The sequence below is a fragment of the Eublepharis macularius genome, chromosome 1 (assembly GCF_028583425.1).
Source record: "Eublepharis macularius isolate TG4126 chromosome 1, MPM_Emac_v1.0, whole genome shotgun sequence".
NCBI classification, from domain to species: Eukaryota; Metazoa; Chordata; class Lepidosauria; order Squamata; family Eublepharidae; genus Eublepharis; species Eublepharis macularius.
The window spans coordinates 25,887,775-25,907,761 of NC_072790.1; the positions used below are offsets into that span (position 1 = coordinate 25,887,775).

Below are 19,987 nucleotides of genomic sequence, written 5' to 3' on the forward strand. Positions count from 1 at the left end.
GAATTCCTCCTCTAGCCTAAGAAGCCTTCCTCCATTTTATGTGGCTCTTCTGTTGCAGGAAGAGCTGCTTAAGTTGGAGGAAGGCTACTCGGAGGATGGTTGGATCCACTCCAAAATTTAGTTGCATGATTGGGTGCCGAGAAATTGTCTGGCCTGAATGAACAACATAAGATACGGGAACAGAACTTACATCATGCTTTGCAGTTCCGGAGTAAAGTTAGTCGATTTCCCAACTCCCTTTCCACTGCTTGATGGCACAACAGACGACATTTGGGCTCACTCCAGAACCGCTCACCTGAGTAAACAAAGAAGAAAACAGTGTTTGTTATTTATTTAGAAAAAGTTTGTCACCTTTCCAGGAACCTGCCCGTGGTTGCTCATTTTTTTTTAAAAATCAGCAATAGTAATTAAAATAGAGCATCAAAAATGCAGCCCAGCACAATATAGACTATAAGGACACAGCATTGATGGCTTAAACTAACAGTCCTTGTTATTTTTTCATAAGTGTTGTTTACAAATGTATACTCAGAAACAAAATAAGAATCCACATTTTAAAATACTGAGATTTGCTCTGTTCCACTCAGAAGTTCATTACGGCTAGTTCTGCATACCAAAAATGCATTATTTTCTCTATATGCTAACAACTGAAAGCACTCTTACTTATTAGAGCAAATAAGTAATATTCGTAAATATGATGTATTTGTGATGGAATTCAGTTAAAACAAATGTATATTTTAAAATTAGGACTAAAGCAATCTTAAATCATAGAGTCTTAAAAATGTGTCTTTTTGATAAATGATAGAGCTATTGACAGAGGTATCATTTAATAAATGATAGAGCTGCTTCTAGCAAAATCACAGTAAAAAATATCAAGCAACGAATTCTTTTGTTTTAATAGTCTGAGATTATGGCTTGTAAAAACATTGTCGATTTTTCAGCCAGTGTTCTGTAGCAAAAATTATTATGGTTTTCCAGCAACATAAAGACAGTTAAGCAAACCCTTACGCTAAAATGAATGAGAAAAAAGATTAGATAAGCTTGTACTCAGAACAAGCTGTCTTCACTTGTTTGCTCTCTCCGACTCAACAGCCCACAAGAATATTCCTACAAGTCTCAACACTTCTCTTGTTCTGTGGTAGAGAAGGGGCTCTGAGTAAGTTTTACACCCTTTTTTTTAAAGAGTAGATTATTTAATAGTATCAAAAGTATTTAAAAGATACTACATCTAAAACATATTAATCCTGGGGAGAAGAGTAAACACACCTATGGCAACCCTTTCTTTTACTCTGAGCGAGGGACTTTGATGAATCTTAGTAACTAATAAGCTTCTCCTGTCTTCATAATCTATCCTGTGAGAAGAGATGAAGGCAGTATCTACTACACAGCTAGGTCTGACTTTTAACCACTGTAATCATTCTGGTTCTGTCAATTTCCTCTCTCTCCAGAGCCAGCAACCTTCTTCTTGGAGATTAAAAGGAAATAAACAAACCCCCTGAGGAGCAATCTTTGCTGCTCTGGAGAGAGGGGAAATTGACAGAACCTTCTGATCTGTCTTCTAAAACTCGGCTTCCCAGCTAACATTGCGACTCCCTTCACATGAGCGTCCTCGTGTAATTCGTCTCTTGTAGTTTAGCTCTCACTCCACAAAAACTGTGTTATGTATTGAGGGTAGAGGAGAAGCAATAGCAACGTTTTAACAACAAAAGATTCAGCGTGTTCTCCAGCTTGTAAAAATCAGCCCAGTTGTGAACTGAGTGCCACTTGCCTGAGAAATTCTACTCCGTTCAGAATGTAAACTGAGCCTCTGAAGGTGTGCCGGGTGAAGGCGTAGAGAGCAGGGCCATCAGAGGCTCTGGAAAACCATCTACCCAGCCACTGCAGGCATCTGCTTTGGGAGCCCTGCCTTCTGAGATCAGGCAGATGGAGACCTGGGAGAGGAACTTCTCAGTAGTGGCACCAAAATACTGGAACTCTCCCCCCAAGGAAATTTGCTCGTTCCCTTCCGTTGCTGTCTTACGCCAGCGGGTGAAGACTTTTTGTTTTTTGGCATTCCCTCTGAGATCCCTCCTCTCTCAACAATGTTTGACTGCAGTTTTTTATCTTTTGTATTAATTCTGGTTTTAAATTGTTTTAATGATGCATTTATATGTTGGTTTTAATGGCTATTAAGATATTTTAATTTGTATGTTTTCAATTTGTTACCCACCAGAGTGGCCCTGTGAGGGCAGAAAGTCAAGATAAAAAAAAATTGTTAATAAATAATAAATAAATACCTCCCAGGGTTCCTGGCATCTGAGGTATAGTTGTTATAGTGCTGTAGGCACTGGTTGGTGCCGCTGCTATTGCCGGTTAAGTTTGGAATGCAGGGGAGAAAGAGCGCATGATAAGATTCATGGAAGAGGAGAAAGAGGGCGGCATTTGGGCCCGATGCTCTCTTGGTGTCACGGAGTATGTAATGGGGCCTCTAAAATGGGCAGCAGGGGGATGCATTGTTTCCTGCTATCTTGTCAAATGGATCAGATTGCAGCTCTAAGAGAGCAGCTATGAGAGCCTTGCAGCTCTGCTCCAAACCGGCAATGAATTTGATATACAAACACTATCCTATACAAACACTATGCTATACTAATTTCTAGTGCAGCCTTATGAAAAGCACATCACCTGCCAGGATCCTTATTGATGGATACACCCAGGCGAAATGGGGCAAAGCGCTCTAGTACAACTTGATATTAACCAGATACTTCTAAAAGGGCAGGCCAGAGCTGTCCTCTCCTTCTGTATTAATTTATCGTTACCGTTATCATACAAGTCTTACAATGCAATCCGAAGAAGAGTTTTTCCAGTCTAACCCCACTTATTTCAAGGGGCTTAGACTGGAACAACAATTCTTAGGACTGCTTCGTTAATGTCATGTTTTGGTATCCTTAGAGCTGGAGTCCCCAGTGTAGCACCCATGGGTGCCATGGCATCTGCCAACGCCTTTCCTGGTGCCCACCAAGTATTTTTAGAAAGAGGGTGAGGCCCAGTGGAACTTCCGATTGGCCAGTGGAGATCTGATTCGCTATGCAAATTAAAATAACATTTCAGCGGAAACTACCTCCACCATGCTGGTTTTATTTTCTCTCACTCCTCTTTCCCAGTATATTGTTTTAAATGACTGCTCTTGACTCCAGCACTTGGGCTTCCTCTACGTGTAGCTTCACCTCTCATGGAAGCCATTCTGTGGTTGGGTCCACCTGCTGTGGTGGCCATTTGGGTCAGATATTTACAAAGATGTCCACAGGCTCAAAAGGACTAGTGAGAATAGAGCTTTGCAGGAGGCAGGCCACTAGCAAGTAGAAATATTAAAATAATCTATTTTACATGGTGCCAGTAGCTTTGTAGGCATTTCTTTGTATGCACATACTGAAATTAAAAATAAGCTACTGTTGCTTTAAAAAGCAAAGAATTCCTTTCTCATACACACACAAATTAAATAAAAATTGTCAGAATTTCCAGTTCATTGGCATGCCAAAGTCTATGTCTATAGATCCTTTGGTGTCTGAGTTCGATCATCAGGTCCCATTTAGATGTCTTAGAGCTATAAGAATTATGAATGCGGCACAAGCAGAAGCCGCCACTGGCTCACTTCCACTAATTTGCCTGACTTGACAAGACCTGGTAAACCTTCATTTAGCCAAGGTCTGCTCATGTCTTACATTATTATTAGCAACAGTAGTTGTGATAATCAAGAGCAGATGTTTGTATCATTTAGTCTCGGCCAACCATTTTAAACATAAGCAACATAGCTCCCAATTATTTTACCTTTCACTTAGGCATATTTCCTAAAGCATAAAAACATTGTAAAATGTTCAATAACAACTTTGACCAACTAATAACTAGCATTGTATTTCACACTATGTTTATTCACAAGTCTGATTTTAAAATGTATTATTAAATATTGTGACTGATCAAGGAGACCTGTTAACTTTCCTCTATTCAAGATGCTTTCTATTAACATGTTTCCTTTTTTTAACCAAAAGGAAAAGGAAAGTGAATGAGGAGAATGAACAAGGAACAGAACATCCAACCGTACAGTCAGATTTCATTGTGAAATACTGTTATTTCTCCAGTAGACATTAGAAACTAAATCCAATTACAATGGCCATATATGTTCAAATTCCAACAAAGTTCTAGCTTCAACTTTTCAAGTTTCCATAGTTGTGTCACAACAAGCAAATTTTGCTCTTTGTACACAGGGCCAGAGTCGCCTTTAGAAGTCTTTTTGGCTCTCTCTCCATAATGTCATTGTTCCAACAGGCATGCTCTAAAACATCTCCCTCTAGCTGCCTCTCTCCTGGGAAGAAAAAATTAGAAGCTACCTCCAGTAGGACTATTCCAGCTGCCCATGCTAGAAGTTGCATCCAACCTCAGCAAAAGCTATGTTAATGCCTAATTTTCCATTATTCAACTGCTAATTTTCCATTATTCAACTGGCACATAAAACGTAAAAACAACTCAATGGTCAAAAGAAGTTTTAGTCAGATACCCATATACATGGCTCTAAAATCCCAACTACCCGGTTGCTTTGACGCTTAGAGTATGCTTGCTGGAAAACAATACAAACGATTTTCCTCCAAATCTGGCTACATGGCTAACACATATAAAGTTAGTTAAGCTCTTCCAAATCTTTCTAATGCATATGTGCCCTGCTCAGGCATACTATAAGAAACACAACCCAACTTCATCTTAAAGATATCCACATCATTCCATGTTAATCTTTAAGATCATTCAGAATTCAGAGGCGTTGGTCTGGAAGAAACCCCAAAATCATCTTGTACAACCTGTTAAGGACTACCATGAGAACCAGTTCAGTATAGAAACCAACAATGGGAGTTATATGAAATGGCAGAAACCAGTAAGACATAAGCAGGCAAGTAAAGCTTTAGGGAAACAACTCACCGGTCTCAAACAAGTAAGTTAATTCACCTGCTCCAAGGAAAGACAGATTCCCTGCGCTGGTCAACAGCCAATTCAATCAACTACAGCCTTCCAGGTACTTCAGAACAAGAAAAAACAGCCAATAAGGGGGAGAAATGGCTAGGGTTGCCAGCTTCAAGTTGAGAAATTCCTGGAGATTTTGAGGGGTGAAGCCTGAAGAAGGCAAGGTTTGGGGAGGGAAAGGACCTCAGGCTAGTATAATTCTATAGAGTCCACCCTCCAAAGCAGCCATTTTCTCCACGTCTCTGTGGCCTGGAGATCAGTTCTAATTCCAGGAGATCTCCAGCCACCACCTGGAGTCTGGCAACCCTTGAAATGGCTCATTTAGATAGGTTGCTATTGTAACAGATGAAAATAGTGATCCTAGAGCACACTTTCTAGTATGTAAATCCTACTGAATTAATGTACTGGGTGAAATGTAAAACTCTGCAGCTTTTGACCAACTTTAACCAGCTGTAACCAACTTATGTTTGCAAATAAAAAAGTTCACTACATCCTCAAACATCCTAAATATTCCAGACTTTTATTTTACCAGATGTTAGAAATTTCCTTTTAGCCCCAACTTGCATTTATTAACAATCAGTATAATTGCGCATCTATTCAGAATAAATGCTTAAATTATTGTTGTTGTTATTACTACCTATTTATTTCCGTTTTACCCCATTCTTCTTCCACGGAGGTAAAGGTGGCAATATATGACACCCTGCCCTATATCTTATCCTCACAACCTTACGGGGTAGGTCAGATTGAGTGTGTGACTGGCCTAAAGCCCCATGAACTGCAGAGCAGAGCAGAGATGTGAACCAAGGTTGTTATCTGACCCCTATTTATCATACCACACTGGCTCTATAACTATACAGAAAGAACAACAGATTTGGTAACACCCTGAAAAGCATAAAAATTAGCTTTGGTGGCCACTTTCCCTTTTTCAGATGCTTCAGTCCCATCAAATGTCAATCATGGCCTCCTTCCTACAGTGAACTGGTGCCAAACTGCAAGCTAGAATAGAAGCTGAGGGTGATAGAAAGTGGGGTTAGAAAGGGATTTCTCTATAACCGAGACTTCCTTTAACGATACACTCAAGTTTGCCGAACAGCGACACGTGCATTCTCCAATAGCTGTAAGCTAAGCCAGTGGAGCCCTTTACTGCTTACACTTTCTTCGCTCCAGATCATGCTAATGTTATTAAGCCATCACACAAAATCCAGTGGGTTTATGTGTGTGACATAGTTATTTAGAAAAAATGTATCCCATCTCTACAGGAACCTGCCCAAGGGGTCTTACAAAATAAAAGTCATCAGGGTGGATAAAAATCAATGATTTTTTTTTAAAAAAATTAAAATCAGATTTTTAATTTAAATCAGATTTTTTAATTTAAATAGGATTTTTTAAAATTTAAATTGGATTTTTTAAAATAATTTTTTTTAGGAAAAATTTATCTAAAGATAGTTTTCTATTTAAGATACATTATAGTCCAAAGGTTATCATCATGAAATAAGGATTAGTTTTTAATTATGTAGCATGAGGTTGTATATTCATACAATGTTTAAATTTTTTGGTAAACGAATTCCATTAATCCATTCACAATGTCATGCTCTTCCAGAGGTTTCTGTAAGATTATTGGGCATTTTTTCTATCTAGAAGATATTATCACAGATGCTTGGTTTTACACTTCTCAAAACTGTGAATTTGTCTGCAGAGATCACGTCTCTTTTTCACAGCAAAAAGGTTATAAAATAAGCACACACCGTTGAGAAAAAGACCTTAATCCCATTGTTCCTTTGCAAATCTTCGTACACAGAACCAACCTCTTACCAACCTCTTAAGTGCTACATTTCAAAAAATTCAATGAATAGAAGATTGTTGGGAGTAGAATAGATCTGCACAAGAAGCTACGTGTGAGGAGTCTTTATGTCGAAAACCATGATTTAAACCTAGCCTTACTGACTAGGGATTTAAATTGTGATTTAAATCAATTCAATTTAAATCAAATCCACCCTAAAAATAATAAAAACATTAAAAATTCAACATTGTGGGGGCACCCAGGACCAGGCACATCTCAAAGGGAAGGACATTCCGCAAAAGAGGTGCCACTACTGAAAAAGCCCTGTCTCAGGTTCCCACCCACCTCACCTCTTTTGAGGGCTTGTGAGTATGGTTACCATGTCCCTATACCCACCCAGTGGGAGAGGGACTTGGCACTTAACTTGTGCGTTGTGGGTGCTTGTTTTTGCATGCGTGCAAAGCGTACACGTTCCTGCCACGTGCATGATGATGTCACTTCTGGAAGTGACATCATCACACCAGCTATGAGTGTGCTCCCGCGCTTTGTGCAGAGCTAATTTTGGCCCACATTGGGCCAAAATTCGCCCAAGCAAAGTGCAGGAGCATGTCTGTGACTGGTGCAACGACATCACTTCAGGAAGTCATGTCTTCATGCCCCACCAGGAGCGTGCCCAGTGCACACTTTCCCAGGTTGCCTGCCAATGGAGGGGCAATCTCTTGGGGGGGGGGGGCTTGTCACCTCCCACTGATTGGCAGAGAACAGGGCAAACCGCGGGCAACTGAGAAGTCTACTTGTGAGGCAGATCTTAACTGAACAATATGGAAGGAGGAGGTCCTTCAAGTAACCCTGGCCATACACATGATCAGACAAAAAAAGGCTTTAGGTACAGCCAGTTTGTTGCAGTTAGCACCTTTCGGCTATGGTTAAGTTGTTTAACTTGCCAGCCCAACAGGTGCATAGCATTTAATTCATGTGAATCCACCAGTTCATCAGACCACCCGGCTCCCTTCAAAATAATTACTTCCTTGGCCCAGATTTGTTAGATGGTTTAGATAATTAATTTATTTACACATCAAAGTCACATTATATGCCTGTCCTATTTCCTTTCTTCCGGACATTTTTTTTTAAAAGCCAAGAGCAGAAGCAATCAAATCAATTTTCTACAATAAATCCGAATAACGTGGAACTCAAAACCTACTGTAATATTCAATGGGTCAATGTACTGCAGTTGTTTTTGCTTTGAATTTAAATGCAGCTGCATGCCACATTCTACAAAATGAATTCAGATGTTCAGATGGGACTGCAGATTACTTCAACATGCTTTCGTTTATATATGAACCCCCGTAAAAAGAGGATAACATTTGATTAACACTATTTAAAACTAGTAATTATGAGGTTCCAGCTAAATCTACGTGATATTTGCCAAATTCTTTTCCTCTGAAAAAGGCTAGTATTCATAGAAATAATTTGAAAGGAAAAGAAAAAAACATTTCATTTAATGAAAAGTGTGTTATTTATAGCCATCTGTATGCAAGCTATCACACAGTGTCAGCAATTTAAGACTGGTTATTTTGCACTTTGACCAGCAAGTAGCTTCCACTCCTATCTAAATCAGAAAGTAACCATGTATTAATAAAATTAATTACAATTTTGGTAGGGCTAGAACTAATTCCTTTATAATTCCTTCTAGGAAAAGAAGGATGATCCAGAATGCCACAAGAAAACAGTGAAAAACATTGCTTTGTTGCGTTGTGCTAAACTAGAAGCTAAGTCCGAAGTGGATAATCATATAATTTAGATATTCATGCTCCACTTTTTTCCCCAATGCAGACCCAAAGTGCTTTACTCCATCATTCTCCCTCCTCCATTCGACCCTGTGAAGTAGATTAGGCTGAGAGTGTGTGATTAGTCCAAGGTCAACCAACAAGCTTCTGGGGCAAACAGAGATTCGAATCCCAGATGCTCGTCCTGCGCCCCAAACAATATTCCACACTGACTCTTGATATCCACTTCACTACCTTAATATTTTGTACTGCAGAGGCACTATAGATGGGACGCAAGGCCCAAGTCTGTCCTATGAATTTACACCCAGTTATAGGCTAACTTTCACTTACTATATATTAGGAAATTAAATGTAAGCTGCTTGTTTTCAAAGCCAGCGTGGTGTACTGGCTAGAATGACCAGGATTTGCTGTTGCAGCGCAGTGGTTAAGCAGCTGGGCTCTGAGACAGCACCCTGCTGGTTCGACTCCCTCTACTGCCATGAACTCTGCAAGTGGCCTTGGGTAAGACACTCCTCTCAGCCCCAGCTCCCCAGCTGTATTGCGGGCATAATAGCAGCACTGACTTTGTTAACAGCTCTGAGTGTGGCACTAATCTGTCCAGAAGAGCAGTCTATAAGCACAGTTATTGTTATTGTTGTTGTTGTTGTTGTTGTTGTGACCCAGGTTCGATTTCCAGCTCTGCCAAGGAAGCTTGCTGGGTGACCCTGGGCCATCATACTCTCTCAGTTTAACTTACCTCACAAGGTTGTTGTGAGGGAAAAAATAAAGAGGAGAATAATGTAAGCCATTTTGGGTTCCCATTGGGGGAAAAGGTGGGATATAAAAGAAGTAAAATAAAATAAAAAATAAAGCAGATAATGTGAAAGAATTAGTTTTTTAAAATGAAATATGGTTTTCACAATTGAAGAACAGGCAATAAGGTTGCTGTTCAAAGCATAGGATGTCATCAACTTATTGGAGCTGTCTCTGCGATTAATTTGGAAGTACTCTATAGAGAAACATATGAAAGTGATAAAAGTCATCCTAGAAAAGAAGGCCAGATCCCTGCCCATTCTGCTTCCTCTGTTTACTAAGCTTTTTACTAAGTTCTTTCTAAGTTTACTAATGTTCTCTAACTGGGCCAGGAGGCAGTTCGCTCTGTCACTCTGGTATTATTACAGATTTTTTTTTTTTAAGAAAAATCAGAGACAGACTCTGCTTCAAGCTGCCTATGGCTGATAAGCTATGCAAACGTCAAGCAGATGATAATTCAGGCAGGATAAAAGCCTTTAGCAAGAGAACCCTGGTCCGGTCTACCTGGACACGTTACGGCGGCTACATGGAGACAGCTTGCAATTGCTCCACCAGCAGCACAGCCCATTTGGTGAAAGGTCACATGCACTCGCTCACACACAGGCGGAGCTTCCCCCCATATCACCACAACTGGCCAGCTCATTTCCAAAAGCGGCCGGGCGCACTATCACCCCACCACTGTTGGGAGGGCTGTGATCACATACAACGATTTAAAGGCAGTGTAACATGAGCCAGAGCCTTCAAAACAGGCCAGATTCTTATGTTTAAGCCATACCCCACCTCAACAGCTGCAGGTGCTGAACATGGTGTTATTCATAGATGCCTTTTCTGGACTCCTCTCTTTTTGACTGTCCACTCCTCAAGGATTGGATTTGTTTCTACACACCAGTTTCAGTTTATTCAGCTTAACAACCCATAGGCCACACGCTCTTAACAAAGTTTAAGAATTAAAAATAACGGTTAAAGAAAAGGTTGCCACCTCTACAATGCAGTTTTTACAAAGGCTACTCAGTAATAGTCTTAATTTTGAGGTGTCAGAGATGTTTGAATGCCTCAGTAGCCATTTTTTAAGACTCTCTCTCTGGCTAGTTCATCCTTTGGACAGTGAAAGAAAATATGGGATAGCGAGTCAACTTGTCTCTATGGGACAAGATAATTGCAGCTGCCAAAGGGAAATCCGATGTGTCTCTATGGCACCTAATTACACCAATACTGAAGCCACGATGCAACCCTGCAACCCCCCATTCCATCAACTACCTGGGAGAAACATTTTAAAAACCTCTATAAGAAACATAACCTTGAACCAGAACTGGACTTTGAAATCAATCTCAAGCAGGTTCCAAAATGGGGACCCGTTACTTGTCGCAAGATAATTTCCACATACCACTCTTAATTCCACTGTGGGAGCTGTCTTTTTTGTCTGTGCCGCCATGAAATAAAGAGGATTATGTGGTGAAGTTTGGATCTCATTGCTGGCATCACTGGTGCTGTCACATCACCACTACTCCTTTTTTTATTTTTGCATGAGCCCAATTGCTTCATTTACATCGTGACAGTCAGAGGCACCCAGCACTAAGGCATTAGCAGTGGGGGTGGGGGGAGATGAGAAACAAAAGGGAAAGGAAACCCAACATGGTGCATGTGCAGCACTGGCGCAGAGGAACCCCAAACACAGAACTTTTTAACCCCCCCAAAAGCATAGATAGCTAATCTTTGAAAATCTAACCACAACACAAAATAATCCTGCCATTATATTGTTGTGACGTTATAATATCATTGTGATTGGTTTAAAATTTTAAAAATTCCCAGATATATGACAGCCATACTCCAAGTAGATATTTTTGTTTATGATTTAAGCCTCCCCCAACCCACGGTCCGCACAGGAGAGCCCCACCCGGGCGGACTCAGAACTGAGAGGCAGAGTCCGGCACCACTGGGGCAAACTGACACAATGCAATAACAACAGCATTAAAGCATGTCCTGGGAAAGGAGGGGGACAAGAGGAAGGAGGAGGGGGGAAGGGGAAGGGAAGAGCTGAGAGCCAAAACAGACGAGACGCCTGACACGTGGAAGACACCTGTCTGTTTCCTGCAGGTTTCCAGGGGAAGTGTAGTGAGAAAGAGCCTCTGCCAGGGAGAAGAGGGAGAGAACCCTTCCTGGCAGAAGTTCTTTCTCTAGATGTCTCATCTAGTCCGCTCGATTCCCTCTTGCCGCCGCCAGCTCCCCTTGCTCCCCTAAAAGCAGCCAGAGGGAGCCGAGTGCACTTGGCTCCCACTGGCTGCTGAGTGCTTTTAGGGGAGCATGCTGGCGGGGGTGAGATGGACAAGGAGCCTATTGCTGCTGCCCGCTCCCTCTGACTGCCCTCCGCACACTCGGCTCCCTCTGGCTGCTGAGTGCTTTTAGGGGAGGAAGGGGAGCTGGTGGCAGCGAGAAGGAGCTGAGCGGACTAGACAAGATGCCTAGAGAAAGAACCTCTGCCAGGGAGAAGAGGAATTCTCTCCCTCTTCTCCCTGGCAGAGGTTCTTTCCCACTACATGTTCTTTCTACACTACACTTTTCTCACTACACTCCCTGGCAAAGGTTCTTTCTCACTACAGTACACTCCACGCATGTCCTCCATGTATCAGGAGTCTCATCTGTTTTGCTTCTGAGAGGAGGATGGAAAGACCAATCAGCAAGAAGTTGCCGGGGGGCGGGGGGGAGTGCAACAGAAGTCAAGAGAAAAAAAACAAAGGGAAAATTTTGCACAATTGAAAAAGCCGACCCAAAAACATCAAGAAAAACATCAGGGAATAAGTGCAGGCAGAAAATTCGAAGAGAACCCTTGAAAATGCCATACTGAAATCTGAAGGGAGAGTTAAGCATGCAGAATTTGGAAGAAACCCCCAAGCAGTAAGGGGCCAGAACGGGCAAAAATTGCCCGTTTAGAAAAGGTCATAGTCACTTATACCCAATACGCCCTAATAGCTGCATAATTACAGCATTATACGGGCACAGGGAGAGTATATGAGAGAAGATTCTTTTCACAAAAGGTATGGTTCTCTTAGAATCAGTAAATCATGTGAGATTGCCAACAACATTGCAATTGCAGCTAAGAAGCTAAGAAGCAGACACGGTCCTCTTATCATCCCAAGCAGTTAAGCACTTCTCAATCTACATCAATGGACTTAGAAGGGGGCAACTCTGCCTGGGATTGCAGCGTGAGTTTCCATCTTCCTTCCAAGCACATACAGCTTATTAATAATTATGCTTAATTAACAATAAGCATGGGTTGTATTTCCTGTGAAGTACTATCGTTTAGACTTGAGGTTTCAAAAATCCTTGAGAAATAATCTAACCCCTGTCTTGCAAGAAGACGAAGCCCCAGTTCATACAAGACAGTATGAAACGGACAACGCTTGCATGCAAATTAGCCTGTGTGTGGTATAACCCCCACAAATAATTAATTGACCCAAATCACCCCACATTCCTTGAAATCCACAGACCCGTCAGCTTTTCAAACATGTGTTTGCAGAAGCTTTCTAAATATGGCTTATCAACAGCTATATATGTGTGTGTGTGTGGCCTCTCTTTTTCACTTAGCCTCAGGCAATTTCTAATGAAGTAGGCAGGGGTTATGGATGCCTGTAACTGGGAACGGAGCTTGTCCCAAATGTTCTTGGTTTTTATATCTAACCCTAGCACATGACAAATAAGAAACTGCCGCTGTAAGTAATGAATTTTATAACTTAGTAGCAAAACACAATTAAGCTTTGGTTCAATCAAGAAAGGCTCAGAACTAACCAAGTAATTTAATGGCGAATCAAAGCACTGCACCACTATCAAAAGCTACTTACCTGCCATTTCTTTAACAAGAGTCCACACATACACTGGCTGTACACTGTCAAAAAAATGAAATCTGAACACGTGAAACAGTCATGAACCACAGCCTGAGTTTTCACATTGCATGATTCCAAACATGGCCAAAATCTACAGGGCTACTTCGGGCCTCCTGGAGGCTTGGACATGCTGAATGGGCCCTTTTACTTTTACTTTTCAACTCCCATCCAAATGACAAAAAGCTTTTGAAAGCCTGCTCAATTTCAAAACCAGTCTGGCATTGGGTGTGTGTCGGGGATGTGTTACCATTCAAGGAATAAAAACCCAAAGCCCTTTGAGCATGCCTAACCAGTTGGGTAGTTCTTTAAGCACAGGCCAATATTTTTAATACAGGTGCAAGTTCAGCCATGAGTTGTCAAGGGGTAAGGAATCAACAAGATGTAGGACCTTACTGTATGTTACCATTTCCTTAAAGTCTTCGCCAGCCACTGGCGATCTCACGTGCCCTGTAAGCTCTGAGTTCAGAACTCAATTCCCAGACACTCAGGGACTGATTCCAATCAGGACTACAGCATATTGGGAGATAAGCAGGGCTTTTTTTCAGCTGGAACGCGGTGGAACGGAGTTCCAGCACCTCTTGAAAATGGTCACATGGCCAGTGGCCCCGCCCCTGATCTCCAGACAGAGGGGAGTTTAGATTGGCCTCCACACCACAGGCCCTGGAGATCAGGGGGCGGGGCCACTGGCCATGTGACCATTTTCGCCGAGGGCAATTTAAACTTTAAAAAATTCTTCCCTTGTTCCAGCTGACCCAAAGTGACGTCATTGTGCGGTCCTGAGTTCCACCACCTCTTTTCCCAGAACAAAAGCCCTGGAGATAAGGCTTAAACTTTATCCCACACAAACACACTGGTTTCCTAACCTGAAATAGCTCTGGGATTGCGTCATTTGCCCCACTAGAAAAATCCCATATACTGATAAGCTGTATGTAAATTTCCCTAGAGCCATGTCAGGTCAAGATAAGAGTGCGGGGAACTGCCGCTAAGGAACCAAATTTTCCAAGCACAGAACTCCCAGTGCACATCTTACCACCTGGTTCCAGAGAGGACATGAGGGACACTTATTGTGTAGTTAGGCCTATAGCTTCCACTCAGTTCAAACATCAGGGAGAGAGGTAGAGCATTTGCTTTGCATGCAGAAGGTGCCAGGTTCCATCACCACTGTAATGATTTTAAGAGTGTGTGTCTTTAAATGCTTGGTGTGGTACAGATGAAGAGTGGGGGTGAAAGAGAAGGACGAGAGAGTGAGATGACTGGTTGATGATAACTGAGAGTGTGGGCAGAGTGAACTGCAGTTTTTAGTTACTGGGCAGAGAGAGAGTCTGGTTTTGACAGGCAAGCTGTGTGCAGCCTGAGCATGTTTAAGCATTTCTGAGAAAAATATTTAGTCTGGGCAAAGCAGGAAAATTGTGTGCAAGCCTGAGGGAATTCTCATTCCAGTTCATTTAGGCAACCTGTGTGGAAGCCTGAACTGTGTGTGTCTGTGAGAGAACATCCATCCTGCTTTCTTGTTTTGACAGGCAAACTGTGTGTGCGCCTGAGAGAAAGTCTAGGTGTATCTGAGTGAGAGATTAATTTATCTGAAGCAGGCAAACTGTGTGTGCATCTGAGAAAGTTTATGTATATCTGTGTGACTGAGCCTATGTTAGGCAACTTTAAGAACCGATAACTATCTTTGAAACCATCAAGCTTAAGGAATAGCGTGAAACCTATACATTTCTTATAAAAATAAACGTTTGTTTTGGTGGGTTTTTTTATCCCTATACGCTATTCCTATATATCCCATTCCTTTCCTCGGGGCCACATAGTCCCACAAAGGAGCCTGATGCTTGGACACGTTATTAAAGGGGAAATTTAAATTAACTGTTTTGGAATATAATTCCTGATGGCAGCAATCTACCCAGAGGATGTAAGAAGAGGGTTAAAGGCAAGATCTAACTGAAAAATAAACGGGGCTGTAACACCCAGCATCACCAGTTAAAAGGTCATAGATCCAGAGGAGTTAGCCATGTTATTCTGTAGTCGCAAAATAGTAAAGAGCCCAGTAGCACTTTTAAGACTAACCAACTTTATTGTAGCATAAGCTTTAGAGAACCTCAGTTCTTGGCCATGCATCTGACTAAGAGAGCTGTGGTTCTGAAAGCTTATGCTACAATAAATTTGGTTAGTCTTAAAGGTGCTACCGGACTCTTTACAGTTAAAAGGTGCAGATCGTCAGTGATATGAAAATCCTCTGCCTGAGATCCCTGAGAGCTGCTGCCAATCTGAGTAGACATTTCTGATATTAATGGACTGAGGGTCTGATTCAGTATAAGGCTGTTTCATGTGTTGGTGTGTACACGTAAAATGGCTTGTACCGTACTGTCCATAATTTAAAATCCAAACCACAGTTTCAGTTCCAAAAGCGCATACATACAATGATTTGGATCACCTTCTTGGTCCAAGAATCTGGATCTAGGGACAATCCAAAACTGCTCTACCTTGCCTGACTCCTGCCGAAGAGACACCCCGCATACAGCCACAACATCAGTGGCTGGCCGCACTAGAGACTGGATGCTCAGTATTTTTACACAGCTCGCACACTGCACTTTGAGTTCCTAGAGGACTGTGCCCAAGACAACAGAGTGCTAGTTGTCTTGCCCTGGCCTTGGATATGGAATAATGGGCATACAAAACTGCTTGGTCTGATAGCAAGAGGCTTTTCCTCAGCCGAAAAAAACAAGAATCATGGTGGCCGTTTTCACACTGCTTACCGGCTACAGAACATCGTGCCAAGCTCCTGGAACTAGAGCGTCTTTCTGGCGCAAGTTTGCATGAGAATGGCAATTCTTGTGCAAAATTGCGCCAAGAAGACACTGTTGTCCCGGGAGCTTGGCACAATGTTCCATGGCCAGCAAGCAGTGTGAAAACAGCCAGTGTTTTGTCAAACACACAGTGCAATGACACAGCAAAATGTCTGTGAGGAAAAGCAAAGGGGTGAAGAATCAAAGCGTCCCCAATACTAAGCTAAAATAAAAACAGCACAGAACATATGTGAAGTTTCCAATCCAAGCCAATCTAGAAAGGTAATATATCATCAACAACAACAACACTGTAGAAATGAAATACTTCAAATATTCCAGATTTCCTCTCTCCAGTTCTCTTTTCTGAAAGAATCTAGACACACACACGCACACAAGGTTCTGCAATGAATAGCATACAAAGCATTTCCAGCACCAAATATTATATCCTGAGTCTACAGGAGCTGCAACAGCTCAGAATAGCTTGCAATCACCCAGCTACAGCATCGTCATGCATAAACAATGTAAATTATATATTAGTTGGAGGGAAAAGAAAATCTTGTTCTTCCTTTTTATGTAGAAACCAAAGGTTGGAGAAAAATTAGGCCGATTCCAATGGGAAATCTGATATACATTATGGTTTGAACCCATCCCGGTATGTGGAAATTCTGAGACATAAGAACTGTATGGGAAGCGAGCTGCAGAGAGCTGCCCTTTCTTGTGCGGCACGGTCGATAAATAAAACCTTGTATTGAGATGTATTGTATGCTATAACATTTAGAAAGCCCTTTGGATATTTAAGACAGTATCATTCCACTGCAGCAAAGACAACCAGTGTCTACTTGAGTAGTGTGTGTAGGGGGGCAGGGGATTATGCACAGTTGGCATATTTACGTGTCAGCACAGCTAACTTGAAGTCTTAAATGGAAACAATCCCAGATAATCTAGTTAGAGGCACGGCCCTTTGCAGGAGAATTCTGATTTCTGCACTTGGCGTTTCAAACCAGATTTCATCAGTGCTAATTCCTAGGGTGCCACTGTAAATTAAACCATTAGAAAAATATATGGCTGAATGAATAGTCCCATTTCCTACAAGTGTCTGGGTGTTCCATGTGCCTGAGTTTATCTGCCCCACAAATTTCATCCCGAGAGTCCCTAAAAAATCAGCTCTCCCGTTCAGAGCCAGGGCCGTTGCTCTCTTTTCTAAACATAACCACTCCCAATCAACTGCCTTCTTGGCAAATCACACAAACTGCACTGGAGGCCTGATGCAGAGAAGCATTATGTTACACAACCAGAAGTTTTTAGTACACTTTGCATAGCATGCTCACAACATGCCTGGAAACCTGGCTACAGTAATGACCTTGTATGTTGACAGGACTGAATTCACAGAACAGCAATGACTGAGAAAACAGGACCAATATGCATAGATGTGAACGGCAGAAATATTAAGAAGGGCTAAATGCACACATGTGGTGCCCCAATCCTCCATCAGAACAGGCGCAGCTGTGATGATACACTGACAAGCACCGAAGTCAATGAGCTTAAACTGTAGTAACTGTGCTTAGGATTGCATGGTATAGCACTTTGTGCCAGTCAAGAGGGGCTATTCTGTTGAGACCCAGTGTGGTGTAGTGGTTCGAGTGATGGACTAGGATCTGGGAGACCCACGTTCAAATTCCAGCTTTGCCATGGTAACCTTGGGCCAGTCACACTCTCTCTCAGTCTGATCTACCTCACAGGGTTGTTGTGAGGATGAAATGGAAGACCGAAGAGTGATGTAAGCTCTTTGGATTCTCTATTGGGGAGAAAGGCGGGGTATAAATGAAGAACATAAATAAAAATAAATAAATAGTGTGCTTATCCATTACAAAGCTGCTATAAACAGTTAACTTAAATATAACAGATGTGAAGATTTGCACAAGCATAGTCGGCACTGTAAGATTTTTAAAAGCTCTTTAAATATTTAAATAAAGCCACGTTGGAGCCCGGTGTGGAAACGCAGCATGGAAATGTTTTAAACAAATAAAATATCAGGTTTCAAGCCTACTCTTACTCAACTCTATCACGGCTCCTTTCCTTCTGCATCTGTGCCGTGTAACAGCTTCACATTATGTGACATTTGCCAGCATAGCAACACTACGCAACTGCATCACAGCTGCCATGTTGTCAAACTAGCATCACAGAGTTGATACACAAACACAGACTCTGTTCTGCCAAAGTAGCATTTCATAGGGTAAGTTCTGTTTTGAAAGAGTAGGGAAAAAACCATAACACTGAACTTATTACTGACTCCCCCCAATTGCTTCTTTAAAAAATTATGAATCAGATACCAGGATTTTGAAAGGACAACTTCAGCTACCTTTCATGTGCACACATTGACCTTATGGGTTAATTCAGATATCCAGCCAAACTTAATTAAGAAAGCTTAAGTAGAAGAAGAGAAGTAGACAGGTTTATTGTATTCAGCCATAGGCCATTACAAGTCACAAACAACAAACAAAACTGAAACACAAGCTTGAATAAAACTGATGTGACATGGTCAAAGCATTAAAATTTAAAACTAGATACAACCATCAAACCATTTCCAGTCAAATGTCAAATTCATATAGGACAATAAAAGTATACACAGTTAAAACAGTAACAACAGTAAAAATCCCCAATGTTCAATGTTAATGTTATCCCTTAAGCATAGCATTAGCCCGTATTTTTTTTGCAGCCAGGGCATATAAAGCCATTTTGTAGGATATGTTAGCATCAGAGTCGGGTAATAAAATTGCAATCTTCTCAGGATCTCAGTGGGTACAAAGGCTGGACAACATCTCAGAAAGAAATTTTGTCCTAGGTTGGGCATACTACGGACAGTTAAGAATATAATGAGGTAAGTCCTCAATTGCGGATGTTCCACAGGGACAGAGACGCTGGTCCTTAGGTATTTTACTGTAGCGGCCTGCTAAAACTGCAGTCGGCATTGTTTCGAAGCGTAGGGATGTGAAGGCTGCTCTAAGATTATAGTTTGCAATACTAACTAAGTAAGATGCTCTAGAGTGATTGCACTTGAAGAGTTTAAACCAAGAAAGAAAGCTTAAGTAAAGTTTGGTGCAATTTCTGAATATGATTTGTCACTAACAACCAAACAAGAATAGGAAACCATAATTTGAAGTGTGTTAAAAAAAACCCATGGTTTGTGCTAACCAAGCCAAGGTTGTGGCCCTCAGTCTGCCTCCAGAGGCCTCCTGCGCTGCACCACGGTGACAGGGAGAAGTTATGAAACTAAGTGATAGAAGGACAGAAAGTAAAAACAGGCAAGCAGTTGTATTGCCGCAAGGAAAGAGGCTACAGAATTGCTTTTTTAAAAATGAAAGCTCGGAATTTAGAGAGCTAAAAAATAATATGTTGTAACAATATTCAGTTGCCAAAAAACAGGCTCTCAAGTGGTGGGAGAAGAAATGGCCATGGTAAGGGTAAGGAAAACCCAAACTTCTCCACCCACACAGCAGCCATCCACTTTGCTGCGAACATTCCCAAAACTTTGGAAAAAAGCAGGTTTGGAGAAGAGTCAGGGAAACCCCAGGAGGTGCTTAAACACACCGTGGATTCTGTGGAAAAGCAGGGGGGAAATCCACTTCTGAACTGCATCAAATGTGAGACAAATAGCCTGTGCGGATATATTCCTTAAACACTCGGGCTTTGCATTGGAAATTTAAATGAGATTTTCATCATCTCTTCTAATTCCACACTTCTCTCTCACACCTGCACCTTATTGTAGTACCTGAAGAAGAGAGCTTTGACTCTCAAAAATGCATACCCTGAAAATCTTGGTCTCCAAGATCTTTCTGGACTCAAATCCTGCTGCCCCTTACTACCATTCACTTAAATTTTTTAAAGGTGGGAGCTGTCATTACTTCTTCTTTCTGCTGTGTTTAATACAAGGGATTCTAACCAAGAGTTCAGAGTGTACCCCCTGACACAGTACTAGATACCTAGCCT

The 19,987-nt window shown here is 41.6% G+C and overlaps 2 protein-coding genes across 5 annotated transcripts in view; one reads left to right on the forward strand and one right to left on the reverse strand.

The window, feature by feature from the left end:
* The window catches only part of SUPT3H (SPT3 homolog, SAGA and STAGA complex component), a 369,426-nt gene that overhangs the window by 343,265 nt on the left and 6,174 nt on the right, over positions 1–19,987 (reverse strand). For 3 of the 4 annotated variants that reach the window (XM_054995836.1, XM_054995765.1, XM_054995966.1), the window contains exon 2: positions 191–295. In XM_054995836.1, the coding sequence (XP_054851811.1) occupies positions 191–270 (80 nt within the window). In that variant the 5' untranslated portion in view covers positions 271–295. Of the gene's footprint in view, positions 1–190; positions 296–4,938; positions 5,036–19,987 lie in introns of all 4 variants that reach the window. The other variant, XM_054995879.1, reaches the window with a different exon arrangement.
* Positions 1–19,987, forward strand: part of RUNX2 (RUNX family transcription factor 2) — a 257,963-nt gene that overhangs the window by 47,441 nt on the left and 190,535 nt on the right. The window lies entirely within an intron of this gene.